We start from the raw sequence: 18,163 nt of genomic DNA on the forward strand, positions 1-18,163 counted from the left end.
TGATGAAATGATGGAAATAATGTTAACTCATTATACATGGGTTTTGAAAAAGCTTTTGACAAAGTCCCTTATAAGTGCCTAATTGAATAATTATTAGCCTATGGCATTAATGGAAAGTTAGCAGTTTGGGTTAAGCATCTCATAATACACCTTTTCACAGTTCCGAGATAAAGTTTATGCGCGCGCAGAAATGGAAGTAAAAATGTAAACAAACGTTATTTTAGCAGCGATTTCATTGCAGATTTACCAAGAGATAGTACTGAACCAATGATATATATATTTTGTTAAATGTCTAAAGTGATAAAAGCAAAGTAAAAGTCAAAATAAAAATTGTTTTAACAGTTAAGGTTTATCATGGAAAACAATGAAAATACTGAACCTATGCCATATACAAAGTTTAAGAGATCAAAAACATGCGCTGTCATTAATTGCAAAAATAACGAATACAATCTGGAAATGTGGAAAGATAATTTATGTGAGATACACAATGTTAAACGAAGCTCTAACTTATGCAACTGCAAACTACCATATGAGTAAGTATTTATTTTCTATTATGTGTGTGTATATGTGTGTGTACATACATACATACATATATACATACATACATACATACATACATACATACATACATACATACATACATACATACATACATACATACATACATACATACATACATATAACAATTTAAAAAATATTTTATTATCAATTGTATCATAAAATATTTTATTTATATATGTGCAAATTTTTTTATTTTAGATTGCATGCATTTCCAACAGCAAAAAAACAACCAGAGCTCAGAGAAAAATGGAGAAAATTAATTAATCGTGTAAGTCCTACATCATCACGTCCTGGAAAATTATTTACAATAAAATCGAAAATGAGAGTATGTTCTGATCATTTTCCTGATAGGCACCATCATTTATAAATCGATATCCTTCATTAAATCTGGGTTATGATGCAACTCAAAGACTTAAATTATTAAATGCAATTACTTCTCGACGAAAATTAAACTCTCAGTCACAAACAACCTTACCACAAGAATCACAAATTCCACTAACAATAAATAATACTAAAACAGTTCCTGATGTTGCTGATGATATCAATTTTAACTTTATTCAGTCTTCAAGTATTACAACCATTTCAAATAATGATCCATCAGATTATGTTGAATTTAATGTTAAATGTTGTTCTGTAGTAGAGCATCAAGAATTAAAAAATGAAATTGACAACTTAAAAAAAGAACTTCAGCATGAAATTGAAAAAAATAAAAATTTATATGAAAAATTAATCACAGCCACATCAGTAATTACTATAAAACCAGATAAAATTTTATATAAATATAATATAAACAAATCATGTTATTGCAAGTTACCAGTATACAAACATTTATTAAAAAGTGATAGATCTTGTGACTTTTACACTGGTCTTATGTCTGTCAGTGTGTTTCATGAATTACATAGTGCAATATCACCATTAATTAAAAGGAGATGGCGAGGTGCTAAAAAAACATCTACTGGTGTTTTTCGAAATTTTAGAAAAAGACCTAAAGTATTTGGACCAAAACGAAAGTTATGCAGCAAAGATGAATTTTTAATGTTGCTAATGAAGCTAAGACTTGGATTACTAACAACTGATCTTGCTGACAGATTTAATATATTTTTAGGATTAGCAAGTGCAATATTTTCTACATGGGTGAAAGCTTCTAGTTCGCTTTTAAAGCATATGGTTTTTGTTTCAAATAAAGAGGTTATAGTTCAGACAATGCCAAACAGATTTAAGAAATTAAATTATTCAGACTTGCACTCAATTTTAGATGGAACAGAGTTTTTCATTGAAACACCAAAAAATTTAGACTTACAGAAACTAACATGGAGTGAATATAAACATCACAATACTGTAAAAATATAAGTATCTGTAGCTCCAAATTCATCAATAGTTTTTGTTTCTAAAGCTTACGGAGGTTCAATTTCAGATAAAGAAATTACAAATCGCAGCAACGATTTAGATTACATTCCAAAATATTCACGTATAATGTATGATAAAGGTTTCGAAGTTAATACTGAATGTTCTGAACATTTGATCTACTACACTGTTCCACCTAGTCGGAAAGGTGCAGCTCAAATGACCCCTAATGAAGTAAAGAAAACAAAGGAAATCGCTAACTTAAGGATCTTGGTTGAACAAGTTATAAGAAGACTGAAGACATTTCGAATTTTGGCAACAGAGTTTCCAATTACATTGTTGAAACAATTTGATGATGTTATTATTGTTTGCTCAGCTTTGAGTAACTTAAGAAAACCAATATGTTTAGACTGACTTTTATTTGATAGCATCATAAAAAAACTGTTTTTACTTTAATAGGTTATATAATATGTATATGTAAATGTATATGTGTATATATACATACACACACACACACACATATATATATATATATATATATATATATATATATATATATATATATATATATATATATATATATATATATATATATATATATATTTATATATGAGTTCTTTCAAACCTTTTTTGTGCTGCAAAACTTTTTTGAACCTTTTATTCAAATATAAATTCTCATTTTTGAAAGTTTCTTTCTTACCATTATTTAAAAAAGAATTGTCAAAAGTCATCTAAATAATATCCATAACATACAACAGTTTTAGTTCTGGACTGGCTGAAGGTTTTTTACAAATCTAAGAGTCAATGTTTTGAGGTACTTCTTTTGCACATGTAATAATTAAACTGGATTAGACAGGCTCTAGATCTTTTTTTTTTTTTTTAGTGGCGAAGTACTTATTATAGGGTTTTTTAAAATTTCTTCTGTTTGTATAGATAAGACCATTATATTTTGCTTAACAAATAAAAGATATTTAGCAAGATGCTTGTACCAAAATTCTTTTAAATTCTTTAAGATATTTTGATAAAGTTCATTGCTAAATAATATATTTTCTATATAGTGTCCATGATCTCTATATACAAAATACCAACATTTTTTTAGAGAAGTAATACCAAGTTGACCTTGTATTTGAAAATAATGGGGATGATTTAACTTTAACTTTACTTCCCCGTTATTTAAAGTTTCAAGCTGTTTTAGGTTGGATTTACTTGGTGCACTGTCACGAATTGAATAAGGGCATTTTATTTCAACTAAAGCTTTTCCACAACACAAGCATTCTATAAATAAATCAGGAGAAGCTGATATGTATGGATGCTCTTTATCTATTATTGTTCCACTCTCAAATGATTTAACCTTTTTATGGCCCATGTTTTTTAAAGCTGTTATAACAGCCACTTTTGCATGGAACTCCATACCAATTCCATGACGTGTTGAAAATGTGTCTATTTTCTCTTCACTTAATATTGATTCAACAAGTTTTAAAGAACATTTATTTGGATTTTGTTTTAGAGTTTCCATTTTGGTATAAATCTTGCTAAATTTTGAAGCAGTTATTCTACCTTCTCTTTGTATAAACCAATCATTTGACTTTGATTGGTCTTTTGTTTCCTGTTCTATATTTTTTATTTCAAGTTCATTTAATGTTAATGTGTTTGTAAAGTTACTAATGTTTTCTGATTGAGATAGATTGTTATTGATTTCAAATTTTTGTGCTTTTTCTTTTACACCTGCTGGTAAAACAGTTGTATGCTTAGTTAGTGGTTCAGACTTCCGTTGTCCTTCCATCAATTCAACAAAACAGCTTTGACTTGCAACTGATTTTAGTTTTTCATATAGAAGACTACGTACTTTAATTCCATTATCCAAAAGTTTTTTTTTGGGGGGGGTCGCAAATTCATAAGAGCAATAACCAGCATTTCCTGCTGCTAATCTTAATTCGTTATTTTTTTTTTTATAGTGAAAACTATTAAAAGTCATTTCAGCTATAGGTTTGTGGATCAATTTTGTTTTGCAGCCTGGAGGAACATTCCATTTAGCCAAAACACTGGTTGACAATAGTTTTGTAGCTCCAGTCCAAACTGCTGCCTCTACTCTGAAAAGTAAACCAATAACATGATTACAACAACCTAACATTCCTGCAGTGCATGTGCAGTATGCAGAATACACATGTCCACCAGGCTTATCAGAATCTTTTTCGATTGCAACCCATACATAATATGCTGTATTATTTGTTCTTTGTGATGGTGTGACTCTGGATTTGATAAAACAAATTTTTGAAAATTGACTGATTTCATGATAGTAAATCTCTTTCACCCATTCACATTTAAAATATTTATAAGCCTTGCCTTCTTTATACTCAGATTGAAGTCTATTTATGAGGTCTGATGATGCATTATTTTTGGAAAGGAATCGATCAATATCATTGAAATATACTGTTGGCCAATGTTTCAAACCCATCCCCTTATGTTCAGATAACCAACCTTGCTTTAAAGTAAAAGGGTTGGGTAAAACGTTACTAGCTATATTCAGTTTTTCTATATATTCTTTCATTTAAAGTTGATTTTGAAGTTCAGATTCTTTACTGACTGGAATCTTTTCTTCATTTGCTGAGAGAGCCATAAACAATATAATTTTGAAAAAGGTAAGATTTAAATCAAACAATACCGAAAACTTGATAGATCTCAGTATCACTTGGTAAATCTGCTATGAAATCGCTGCTAAAATAATGTTTGTTTACATTTTTACTTCCATTTCTGCGCGCGCATAAATATTATCTCGATACTGTGAAAAGGTGTATTGTTGGAATGCATAAAGTAATTATAGATGAAAGTATATATAATTAGTTGCATGTTGCATAAACATAGTTAGTTGCATGTTGAAGGATTTCTGTTTTTGAATAAACAACTTGAAAATTTAACAAAATAATTTTGTTTAGCTCATTTTTTGTAGTAAAAAATGTTTAAGTTTTTATTAAAAAAAAATTAGTAAATTTTTTTAAACTTTCTTTTAATATACTCCAATGTTGCTTGTCACTGTTGCTTGCCACTGTTGCTTGCAAAAAGTTCTAAAATTATTACTTTTGTTTCCTAAAACAAAACTTTCCTCATTTGTATGAATGTTAATTAATCTGAAATATATGAGGAGCTTATTTGCATATCCCGCTATGTCTTACCAAACTGATTTTGAGAAATTGACAAAAAAGCTCATATACTGGCATCAACAAAAATTGATAGTTGATAAAAAATTAAAACAAGAAAAATTTCATTTGGTCTAATATTAATATAGATAATAGATTTTAGTGAATAGAATGTGGTAATAGAGTTAACTCAAAATTTTTACTTTTGTTACTCAACATATTGTGATATATTACATTACTTAATGTAATATATCACAATACTTTATTCAGCATTATTTTTTGGAAGAATTATCTCATTTAAAACTTTTTTGTTCTTGTTTAGCTTGGTCTTTTGCATAAACACATAAAATTTTAACCAAAATTGATAAAATATATCAACAGAATATCACTAAAAAAGATTATTACTAACTTCTCTTCATTTTTTTAGCACACTCCAAAAGATCCGATAGTCCTCTACAACATTGGTTTATGCTATCAAAGGTAGATATATATATATATATATATATATATATATATATATATATATATATATATATATATATATAGATATAGATATAAGATATATATATATATATATATATATAGATATAAGATATATATATATATATATATATATATATATATATATATATAATATATATATATATATATATATATATATATATATATATATATATATATATATATATATAGTTCTATAGTTTGTTGCATTTTGGAAGCACGGAAGAAAAAAATCCTTCTTACAGCAACACATATGTCACTTTTAATTACTTTTGACTTTCATCCAACATTTGAGTGTTGGACAAAAGTCAAAACCATTAATTTAATAAAAAATTAATCGTTTTTTAAAAAAAACCACAAAAACGCAAATTTAATTGACCAGAATGTTTTTAAAAACATTCTGAATGTTTTTAACAATATAAACAATGTTTTTATTTTTATTTTTTTTAATAAAATGTTTTTATTCCTAATTTTTTTAATAAAATGTTTTTGTTTTTGTTTTTTTTACTGTAAATTATGCATGAAGTGTTGCTACATCGACTATCTTATAGCCTGACTCGCAAGGGAGTGCTGCTATATTGACTGAAAAATAGCCTGACTCGCAAGGGAGTGCTGCTATATCGACTGAAAAATAGCCAGACTTGCAACGGAGTGCTGCTACATCTACTATCTTTTAGCCTGACCTGCAAGGGAGTGCTGCTGCATCGACTGAGGGTTTGGTTGGGGCAGGCAGTCTATCAATTAAGAAAAAAAAAATTCCTGTCTTGCATTTTAATTTTTACTTTTTGACAACAAAATATGGAAAAAACTTTCGGACAACATATAAGAGTTCTATATATATATATATATATATATATATATATATATATATATATATATATATATATATATATATATATATATATATATATATATATATATATATACATATATATATATATATATATATATATATATATATATATATATATATATATATATATATATATATATATATATATATTAAGGTGGTTCAAAAAACAACTTTTTTTAAAATGCTGCTGCATTTTAAAAAAAATAATCAATTTACATAAAAACATTTTTTTCAGATATATTCGCCTAAAAACTAGTGTTTTTAAGATAAAAATAAAAAAAGTCAATATTTTTTACAAGTCAAATTTTTTTTTAAATAATTTTTATAAACATGTTTTTTATGTAAATTGGTTGTTATTTTTAAAGTTTTTATATAATTTCACTTCTTTTGAGTACCTGGTTGACATACTTTAGAAAAACTTTTTTTTTGAAAATATTAACGACCTGTCAAATTTTTAAGGGTCTTGAGGCACCCCTAAAAATATTTTTTATTTAAAAAAATTTTAAACCTAGTGTTTTTGTATTATACAGAACACATTTAGTTAAGTGCAGCGAACTATTTTTAAAAAAATTGTTTTTTGAACCACCCTAATATATATATATATATATATATATATATATATATATATATATATATATATATATATATATATATATATATATATATATATATATATATATATATGGGTGGAACAAAAATGAGCAAAAAAAATTTTTTTTTATTCAGAATTTCTAATAGCGGCAAAAGTTGCCTTTTATAGTCGTAAAAGAGTTTTTAAAATTTCATTGCTCTACTACATTGTTTTAAAGTGCCACAAAGAGCCTGAAAAATTGAAATTTTTAAAAATTGAATAAAAATTCAAAATTTTGTTGTTTATACTTTTTTGATGTTTTGTACAAATACACACATCCTGTGAAATAATGTAATCAGTAACAATAATATTACTGATTACATTATATCACAGGAGGTGATTACTTATATGTTTGGGGTCATCACATAGCATAACAGCAAAGTATCTGTTTCTTTAAATAATTTTTTTTTAAGATCAGTAGTTAGATAACTAAGAAATAAGTCTATAGAGATGTTTAGAACCATTTGAACATGAAGGTTATAATGCTAAATAGTTGTTATTTAAAAGAAAAAGAAAAAAATTTTCATTAAGTACTTCTGATCTGTACTTAAATCACTTATATTTTCTAATAAGGCAAGGTTATTTTCAATTAGTGAAAAGGGAACTACAGGCAACTTATGAAAGTTTTGCAGTTTTTTACCTAATTCCCCCTTAATCTTATTGGAACCCATAGTTTTACCATCTAAAGAATAAAAAAAGTGGCATAAAGGCAGTTTGTTACCATGGAATAAGCAAACTAATCATTACAGTGATCTTCCTATTTTGTTTTCCAACAAGGAAATCACACCATTATTGACACCAGTATTTACAATGGTTCCATCTTATCCAATTGCTGTAAAAGTTGTTTATCATATTCACTATCTTGTTAAAACTCAATTATGCTCTCTGCAATATGTTTACCAGTACCTGATAATGATATTACGTGGCCTTAAAACTTTGAGTTTGGTCTATTCTCTATTAGCAAAATGTGCTCTACTGTAGTAATCATTTTGTAAAACTTAGTTCCTTTCTTTTCTTGAATAATTGTCTTATCTTTTTTTCCATCAAAATACAATCCTTTTCGGTAATCAGGTCCTGACTGTCTTGAATGCATTTTCCCAGTTCTTTGACCTTGCTTGTCTAATTTTCATTTGGTCAATTACTTTACTTTTTTCATTTTTATTTATTAAACTCAAGTCTTGTAATGTAATGCTTGCAATTGCTGCAACAGCTCTATCGGATATTCCTGTGCAATTACAGATGGAGGCAACTGATGGCAGTTTAATGCGCATTTGAGTAATCTTTTGAACTTCTTGTAATGCTGAAGGACCTGCTAAATTTCTCTCTTCTTGCACTTCGTCACTAACAGTGAAGTTTTCTATTACTTTCTCTTGTTTTTCAATGCTACATTCACTATCAGTAAATGTTAATAACATTGTGGTATTTATTGAATTTTCTTGAATAAATTTAAATTTTCTCTGCATTTCTTTACGTTTTCTGGCATCTTTCAATAACAAAGCATTTGTTGTAGCTCTATCAATGTTACTCATAACCATTTTTCTAGGCAATCATTAATTATTTAAAAAATCCTGCTCTAGAAAAAGGAATTTCTTTTCTTTTGTAGAACTACATTGTTGAAAGTCTAAATATTTACAGGCAGCAATATCAAATATGCATTTAGCATGTTCTTTAAATATAACAAGGTTGGAGGTATGTTTTTCCGATCCTTTTATGTTCATAGATCTTAACAAATTTCTATACTTATCATGACACACTTTTATTTGAGTATAAGAAACTACAGGAATAGAAGCTTTTAACCATATATTTTCAATTTTCTAAGCTAAAATGTCAGATACTTTACTAACAATTGGCTCCTTTGATGATGTATCTGGTTTGGGGTTATGTTTTATAAGAAAATAGCATTTCATCACATCTTCATATGTTGGCAACACTACTGCTCTTAAATCATTAAAACTTCCAAATATAGGACAATCTACCATTTGTCTAGTCTTAACTTGTTTTAAAAGTGCCATTTTGTTACACAATTGTAGTAACAATGCTACATTAACTCAAATGATTCTATATCACTTAAATTGACTCTGAATTCAGTAAACTGCATTCTGGGACTGATTCTTGTCCTGATATGAAATCTACTTCTGCTTCCCTTTTCCCTTGCCATTAAACTCCCCTCCTGTTATGTCTCCCTCCATTTCCACATTATAACCTGACATTATCATGTTCACTCTTGTTTCAAATTCATGAAAACACAGTACCTCTAAGTTTATTTTGTCATTTAAAAATATAGCTGGAAAAAATTTCAAATTTATGAAACTTTACCCAACTTGCGGCATCTCAGGACATGCTCTGATCACTATTAATTTCTATAGTTTTCTTTTTTATGTTAAAAGGCATTTTCTCCGCACTATTTGAAATTAAAAAGAAATATATATATATATATATATATATATATATATATATATATATATATATATATATATATATATATATATATATATAAATATAAATATAATTTCCAAAGTTTCTCTTCAGCACAAAATGAGTAAATATTCTAATAAATAAGACAATTTTTTTAATTTTTGTTAAAATCATTTATTTTATAAATAAATGTTTCGACTATATCATAGCCATCATCAGTTAAAATATATTAAAATGGTTAAATCAAATTAGTAAAATTAAGTCAAATTAATAGAGACCTTATAATAAAAAATGCAGTAAAATAATGTAACAAATGTTTTAAAAAGATAAAAGAACTGTTAATGTTAAATAGAACTAGATTGAAATTTTTACATGGTTCATTTGTTTATTAATAGTAGGTTTTTCCCACTCTATGTACATGCTTTCTTTGAGTTTTAATATAAATTTGTTGGAGCCGAATCCAAAGTTAAAAAATTAGCATGATTAAAACTATTAAAACAGCTTTCATTTGAATGAATATTTTTATAAATGTGTGAGTTTTTATCCCTTTTTTGGTGCTCGATTATTTGTGTCTTTAAATGGCGAGTAGTTTCACCAATATAACAGGATTTACAGCCTGCGCATTCAAATTTATAGACAATGAATGAATCAAAGTCTGTAGGAAAGGGATCTTTTGCGGAAAAAATTTTTGAAATTTTAAATGAAGTAAAAACCAATCTTATGGTGACTGATTTTTTTTGACTTTACAATATCTTTTAATGATTGCATTTAGTCTTTGTTTAGTTAAATCAGATATTTTTCCAATGTAAGGAAGTTTAAAATATTGAGGATTTTGTAGGTTTTCCGAGTGTGATGAAGTGTCGATATTGGTGTTGTTAATATAAGAGGTATGGATTTTCTTAATCAACAAAGACGGGTACAAGTTGCGTTTGAGAACTTTAAAAAGATCGTTAATATCATGACTAAGACCGAGACTAGTGTTGTTTATTTTATAATTTTTTGAAATTTTTTTTAACTTTGTATGAAAATGAAGTAAAACTAAAAAAGTTTGTGTAGAGTCCCGAGAAAGTTTACACATTTATAAAAATATTCATTCAAATGAAAGCTGTTTTAATAGTTTTAATCATGCTAATTTTTTAACTTTGGATTCGGCTCCAACAAATTTATATTAAAACTCAAAGAAAGCATGTACATAGAGTGGGAAAAACCTACTATTAATAAACAAATGAACCATGTAAAAATTTCAATCTAGTTCCTTTTAACATTACCGGTTCTTTTATCTTTTTAAAACATTTGTTACATTATTTAAATACATTTTTATTGTATTTTTTATTATAAGGTCTCTATTAATTTGACTTAATTTTACTAATTTGATTTAACCATTTTAATATATTTTAACTGATGATGGCTATGATACAGTCGAAACATGTATTTATAAAATAAATGATTTTAACAAAAATTTAAAAAATTGTCTTATTTATTAGAATATATACATATATATATATATATATATATATATATATATATATATATATATATATATATATATATATATATATATATATATATATATATATATATATATATATATATATATATATACGAAGACCTCAGTGGAAAAACCGGCGTTGTCACATTTAAAAAGTATTGAGAAAGTATTTATTGATCATTAATTAAAGTCTTTATTTTAAGCAAATGAAACTAAGCAATTTAAAAAAATTTATATTATAATTATTTTATTTAAAATTTATTCAAAACAAAACATTTTGTAATTTTTTATACAAAAAATTTTTTTTCTTTGCTTTAAATAAAGACATTTATTAATGATCAATAAATACTTTCTCAATACTTTTTAAATGTGACAACGCCGGTTTTTCCACTGAGGTCTTCATATATATATATATATATACATATATATATATATATATATATATATATATATATATATATATATATATATATATATATATATATATATATATATATATATATATATATATATATATATATATATATATATATATATATATATATATATATATATATATATATATATATATATATAAAGCAACAGAAGAAAAAAAATTTTTTGTTGGTATCTTATCTTTCCAATAAAAAATTGGGAAATAGATGTTTTTTTTAGATATAGACATTTACATTAGCCATTTTTTTTTTGTTGAAACTGATTTTTTTTTGTTATTGTTACTGTTTTGCTTTTAGGTTTGTTTTGGATTTTTAAAAAAATATTCTTTGAATTTATAGACTAGGTGATTATAAAGAATCAAAAAGATTTTATACCAGAGCCCTGGAAGTTGATTCTTTATATTGGCTCTCTTTGATTGGTCGTGCAAATTTTTCAATGGAATGTAATAATACAGAAGCTTATAAATCAGCACAGTAATAATCTTAAGTTTTTGTGAAAAAACTTTTATAGTTTTGACTGAACTTTTTTGTTTTGATCTTTTTGATTTTGTTTTGATGTGCAGTTTTTGCTTTGTACTTTATATAGTATAACTTTGTGAGCATTATTCAAAATATATTTTTTACAGTATCTATATTTCATACAGTATAACTCTGTGAGCATTATTCAAATTATATTTTTTACAGTATCTTTACTTCATACATTATAACTCTATGAGCATTATACAAAGTATATTTCTTATAGAATTTATTTCTTATTCATTAAATTACTGTAATTTTTAAAATAAATTTTAAAAATATCTGTTAGAAATGATTGCAGTCGTGCATTATTTATTAACCCAAACTGTTTACAAGCAAGATTAAACCTAGCACGATGGCTTCAAGTTTGTTTTTTATCATTTTTATCTTTAAGGATCAAAATATTTTTTTTAATTTTTAAAAGTTTAGTGTAAAAGTTTTAGTTTTATTTAAAACAGTTATAAAATAATAATACTGTAAAATAAAAAATATAAAAAATAAAATTTTATTTTAAGGTAAAAAATCAGTATATGAAGGCCTGGTGTCTATTTACAAGAGCTTTGGAAATTGATCCAAGTAAATCATTTGCATTTTTGCATTAAAAAAAAAACAACTTTGTATATGTATTAAAAGTTATTTAAAGTTTAGACTGCATTTGTGCGTTAGAAGGACGAGCATTAGTGAGTTTACAATTAAACAATAGATTTGAAGCTCTTTGTGATCTTAATAATGCTATTAAGGTAACTTTTCAGCATTTTTCTTCATCTCAAAAACTTTTTTCTGCATTTTCCTTGTCTTCATTTAAATAACTTTTTATCATAACATTTTTGCAATAGTGCTATTAATGAATTTATTAATCAATTTCAGCTGAAGAAAAGTCCTGAGTTGCTAACAAATCGAGGGGTTGTAAACATGGTACATAGTTATTAGATATATATTTGTGTCAATGTTTTGTAAGATATTTGTTTTTGAAAATTGCCTAAAATAACAAGGATGGTTTTGAAGCATGAAAAATAAAAATTTGTGTGTGTGTGAAATGCAAAATAAGAAATTATTAAAAATTAAAGACAAGAAGTGTGGTTCTCATGTGGTTTTTTGTGAATAATAAAAAGTTGTGATCTAGGAAAAACAAACAAAAAAAATTCTGTAACTTATGCTACTTATTATAAAATATTCAAGAATGATAAATTTAATTTTGTTGTTTGTTGTTGTCTTTTTATATCTAATTAAAATTTTTAATACAAAATATAATTTTTTACACTTTCAAAATTAGGTGTCAAGAGATAATGTTAATGCAATGTATGATTATAAAATGGCAATCCAATTGAATCAATCATTTGAAACAGCTTACTTTAATGCTGCAAACATATGTTGCCTTAATAATCAGTTCTCTCAGGTACCTAATGAATATATAGTTAATTTATATATGACAGTATAAGTATGTAATTATTGGCTGTATAATTAAATTAAAGATAATTTTTTATACGCCTTCAGTAATTCTTAACAAAACTTAATTTTCTACTGCAGAATTTTCTTAGAAAGAAAATTCTGCAGTAGAAAATTAAGTTTTGTTAAGAATTACTTTTGTTAAAAATTAACAAAAGTTAGTCTTGAAGTATTAATGATCATAAGTTTTAGTTCCCAGCCAGCATGTCCTATTAGGCCTCATATGGACCCCAAGTGGGCAGCTTTATGGGGCCCAAATGGGTTGCCTACATCCTGCCCAAGAAAAGTGTCTCTGGGCATGAATTGGGGCCCAAGTGGGCAACCCATATGGGCTGCCTATGTGATGCCCAGTAAGGTCCCATTTAGTAAAAATTTATATATATATGGTTTTTCAGTTAAATTTCTAATTTTCAATTTGTTAAAATGATTAATTAAAACAATAAAGCTATTAGGTCATTAATGTACACAGAATTTTGTATATTTTTCATATAGTTCAAATTATATGAAAAATATAAAAAATACAGTACAAAATGACTAATTTCATGCACCGGAAAACACACTGCAAAACGTCACAGCTTAAATACAAAATTAAGTAATAAATTTCATAGTTTACTTAGCACCTTATTAAGCATCTTATGCATTAACACAATGAAACACATAAGCACAAAAAAGGTTATAGTATTCAAAGTTTGTTGATAAAAACACACTGCAGCACTTGAACACAAAATTAGGCTAAAATTTTCATAGGCTGTTTTACTTTTTAGGCGCTTGAAAAACTTACTGAAACCTGAAACACAAAAATAAAAAAAAGATAATTTTTCTTTCACAGTTTGATTTATTTTTTTTATAGGATTTACTAGCAGAAGTTTTGCATAAACATCAAATTATGCTACAAATTTAAATAATTAAAACATTTAAATAAAACAGATAAATAACAATCATCATAAACATAATTAAAAAAATACAAATTATACAAGTTAAGCAATAATCATATTAAAATGCTTAAAATATTCGATTTTGGTCACAAACACAAAATTGTAAAAATGTCTATACTGTCAATCTATCAAAATGTTGCAGTATTGTAACCAGGAATTTTTTTAAATAAAAACAATAAAATGCATTTAAGTATTATTGTATGTAAATAAAAATATTCTTAAACTTGATAACAAAAACTTAAGGACACATGTTATAGCAATACTCAACAAAAAAGAAATCTGAACATCAATTAATTATATTACAAAAAAATGTTTATAGCATGCAATAAATTTACATTGATACAGGAGGAAATCTTATGATTTTTTTTTTTTAATTTCCAGCTTTCAATTTGTTTCTTCTTCTTGATGAAGCCTACAGATGAAAGCTACAGCTTTAAAAACTTTTTGTCCTCCAAGACTGCTCAAATGAGCAACCAAAACAGCAATTAAAAAAATGAATGAAAGTTTTATTCATTTATTTAATTGCTGCAGTGAGCAAATGCTCACTGAGTGTTAATCCACTTTAGCAACAAGTTTAAAAACTACATTTTTAAATTTTAATTTGCATAATAAAGTTCATCAAGACTTTTTTTAAAGTTTAACACTGACTTATTAAATTCAACATCAAACAGCAAACTGTTCCAAATTGGAATAACACGATTGGAAAAAAAAATTCCTTCTAATTGAGTGTCTACAGATCTCAGAAGTATATCTATGATTGTGGATATAGTCATGAACACTTCCAGTTGTTCCAGTTGGTCAACAAAAGTTCCTTAGGGAAGATACTGTATTTAGCTGATATGAACTATTAAGACATTTAAAAAAGTTAAACACTTCTTTCTCTTCTCATAGATAAGGTTGTTAAATTAAGTCTATTTAATCTTTCCTCATAAAGAAGCTCTGAATATCCTGGAATTAGCCTTGTTGCTCTATTTTGTATTCCTTCAATAAGAATGTCTTTTTTTTTAAATGGATTCTAAAAAGATGCATATTGTAGATGAGGGCAAACTAGCGAATCATATAACAATTTAAGTATATCAGCATTTAAAAATGAAAATGTGTGTTGGATAAGACCTAAAATTCTATTTGCTTTACTTTAAGTTACTTAACATAAACTTTAAGTTACTTGACTTAACTTTAAGTTACTTAACATAAACTTTAAGTAACTTGACTTAACTTTAAGTTACTTGACATAAACTTTAAGTTACTTAACATAAACTTTAAGTAACTTGACTTAACTTTAAGTTACTTGACATAACTTGAAAGCACGAAGTAGTGTAACACCAAAAATCACTAACTAATAAAAAGTTATTTCATATCAAGTCACTGTGTTAAATGTAATACAATTGCATGGTTGAAGTTATATTTTATTAAAGCCTTTAATTGTATGAAATACTTAATTATATCTACTTATGTATTAATGATTACAACAACACAAATAGTACAACTATTATAAAAATTGCTTGAAATATATACTAGAATCTAAATATATTTTGTTCTCTAACCAGATCTTTAGAAATATCGTCATCTGTTTTGAGCCAATTGTTTTATAGCTGGAAGTCATGGAGTTTTTTTAGCATTTCTTTGTTGCACCAAAGCATTTAAAATATTTCCATGAATAGCCTGTGTGACTTTAATTTCTTGTACAGTTTTGAGAATTGCTTCCAGATATTTTTTAATTGGAGCCTAGAAGACAGAATAACAGAGCATTTAAAAAATTTAAGTACTGTTGTTAACCCTGCTAATTCTGCTAGAATTAAAAATTGTAAAAGCAAGCTCTAAGGTATTATTGCTGACAAAATATTTAACAAAATCAGTGTCATATACAGAACAATTAAATAATGAATCAACAGTGATGATAAGCTTGACACACAGATAACTATTTCAAGTAATAGTTATTTCATTGAATACATTATAAAACATGCAGAAATACATCAAAAAAAATAGATCATTGAGTACAGAATACAGCCTAGACACTTCAATAAAAAAACTATGATTTTCAATACATCTAATATTATTCTAACCTTGGCTATTATCAGGAACGGCTTCACCTACAGAAGTAAGTGTCGTGTCATGAGCATCTAATGCGCACTGACTGGTTGAGCTTGTAGTAGGCATACTGAAGATTGCAGGTGAAATGTGGGTAATGGAAAGAGCAGCAGGAGAATTCGAAGTACATGGTGGAAGATGAGTCATTTGTAATGATTGAATAGATGTAGAACGGGAAGGATTATATTGAACAGTAGGTGTGTAAATAGTTGAACTTATTCTTGGGGGCGGACTGGGAGGTTGCAGTAAATATGACTTTTTTGGAAGGACATTCTTCATTCCCAATATCAGAACCTAAATAAATTCGCTTTGAAATTATTAAACGCTTGAAAGTGTAAAAATATTTTACATATAACTTAATCATTCGAGAAATAGGCTATCAAAGGAAATATATTATTTATTTAATAAAATAAGTTGAATATTTTGAGAACTACATAATGTATCAAAATATAATTATGGATTATTGTTTGTTATAATAAGGAAACAACAAAATTTTAATACCCATATTTATTTGTCTTTGAGGTTTTTTCACGAGCTTGAGCACCTGGGTCAGTTGTGCCAATGTCTGATTGACTCAAAGCTTTTGTCACCTTTTCTTCAGCCCTTTCATAAATTGCTGAAATATACAGCCAAAAATTTATATTATTTAATTTTTTTAAATTTGTGTACAGATCTGCATTAGTATCAAACAAGTTAATGGAAATGTAAAATATGCCTACAACAATTTTATATTATACCTGCTCTTCCCAGAACTCTAACAGAAATCTTAGGCCAAGTTGCCAATGGTTCACACTGTTCACTAAAAAGATTCTTCAGTTTACTTCTGCCTTTTTTAGAAGGGAAGAAACACTCTTCTTCTTCTTTTGAGACAAACCATGACACTGGGATAGTGGCTACTTATTCATAAATTCGATGAGTACCATGAGATATGAGATAGTAAACTTAAATGACATGTTGCTGCAAATACCAATTAGGAAGTTAGGAAATGCTATATTACTATACTATATTCTACACTATATTTCCACAGTTTAAATACTATATCTGATTCCACAGTTTAAATACTATATCTGATTCCACAGTTTAAATACTATATCTGATTCCACAGTTTAAATACTATATCTGATTCCACAGTTTAAATACTATATCTGATTCCACAGTTTAAATACTATATCTGATTCCACAGTTTAAATACTATATCTGATTCCACAGTTTAAATACTATATCTGATTCCACAGTTTAAATACTATATCTGATTCCATAGTTTGAAAAACGAATAACATATCAGCAATAATATCGCATAAAAATACGTTATACAAGACAATGGTAGAGTAACAATATAACTGTAATGTATTTTTTAAAACTTTTATGAACAAAATCCAACATGAACATGTTGCCAAGAAGATAAAAAACTATATGAATTTACAATACATGTAAATTAAAAATACAATACCTTTTAAGCTAATTTATATCACAAGGATTTTTATAACATTACATCACTTAATTATTATTAGGGATGCCATAAAACATAATGAATTTTAAAAAAAATTGCAAGAGCAAAACGGAGGTTGATTGTATGCATTTTTATCATAAGTCATATTCACATATTGAATTTATACTTGATGCAGCAAAGGCATAAGAATAAAGTTATCACAAAAAGGCATATTAACAAACTTTCAGATCTATGGATAAATGAGCAGCTAAAAATATTTCAAGTGAGTAGAATCTAAAATATAATGAAAAAATAGTTCCAAATGAATGAATTCATTATAGATAATAAATATATAATTTTTTGATATTTGTGACATGTTTCTGACAA

The 18,163-nt window shown here is 26.2% G+C and overlaps 1 protein-coding gene across 2 annotated transcripts in view; it reads left to right on the top strand.

The window, feature by feature from the left end:
• The window catches only part of LOC101237560 (uncharacterized), a 103,361-nt gene that overhangs the window by 71,484 nt on the left and 13,714 nt on the right, over nucleotides 1-18,163 (top strand). Inside the window, exons 35-41 of one of the 2 annotated variants that reach the window (XM_065792995.1) lie at nucleotides 5,467-5,519; nucleotides 11,702-11,836; nucleotides 12,168-12,243; nucleotides 12,394-12,454; nucleotides 12,527-12,618; nucleotides 12,746-12,793; nucleotides 13,152-13,274. In XM_065792995.1, the coding sequence (XP_065649067.1) occupies nucleotides 5,467-5,519; nucleotides 11,702-11,836; nucleotides 12,168-12,243; nucleotides 12,394-12,454; nucleotides 12,527-12,618; nucleotides 12,746-12,793; nucleotides 13,152-13,274 (588 nt within the window). Of the gene's footprint in view, nucleotides 1-5,466; nucleotides 5,520-11,701; nucleotides 11,837-12,167; nucleotides 12,244-12,393; nucleotides 12,455-12,521; nucleotides 12,619-12,745; nucleotides 12,794-13,151; nucleotides 13,275-18,163 lie in introns of those variants that run through there. The other variant, XR_010637526.1, reaches the window with a different exon arrangement.

The sequence above is a fragment of the Hydra vulgaris genome, chromosome 03, assembly GCF_038396675.1.
Source record: "Hydra vulgaris chromosome 03, alternate assembly HydraT2T_AEP".
Taxonomy (NCBI): domain Eukaryota; kingdom Metazoa; phylum Cnidaria; class Hydrozoa; order Anthoathecata; family Hydridae; genus Hydra; species Hydra vulgaris.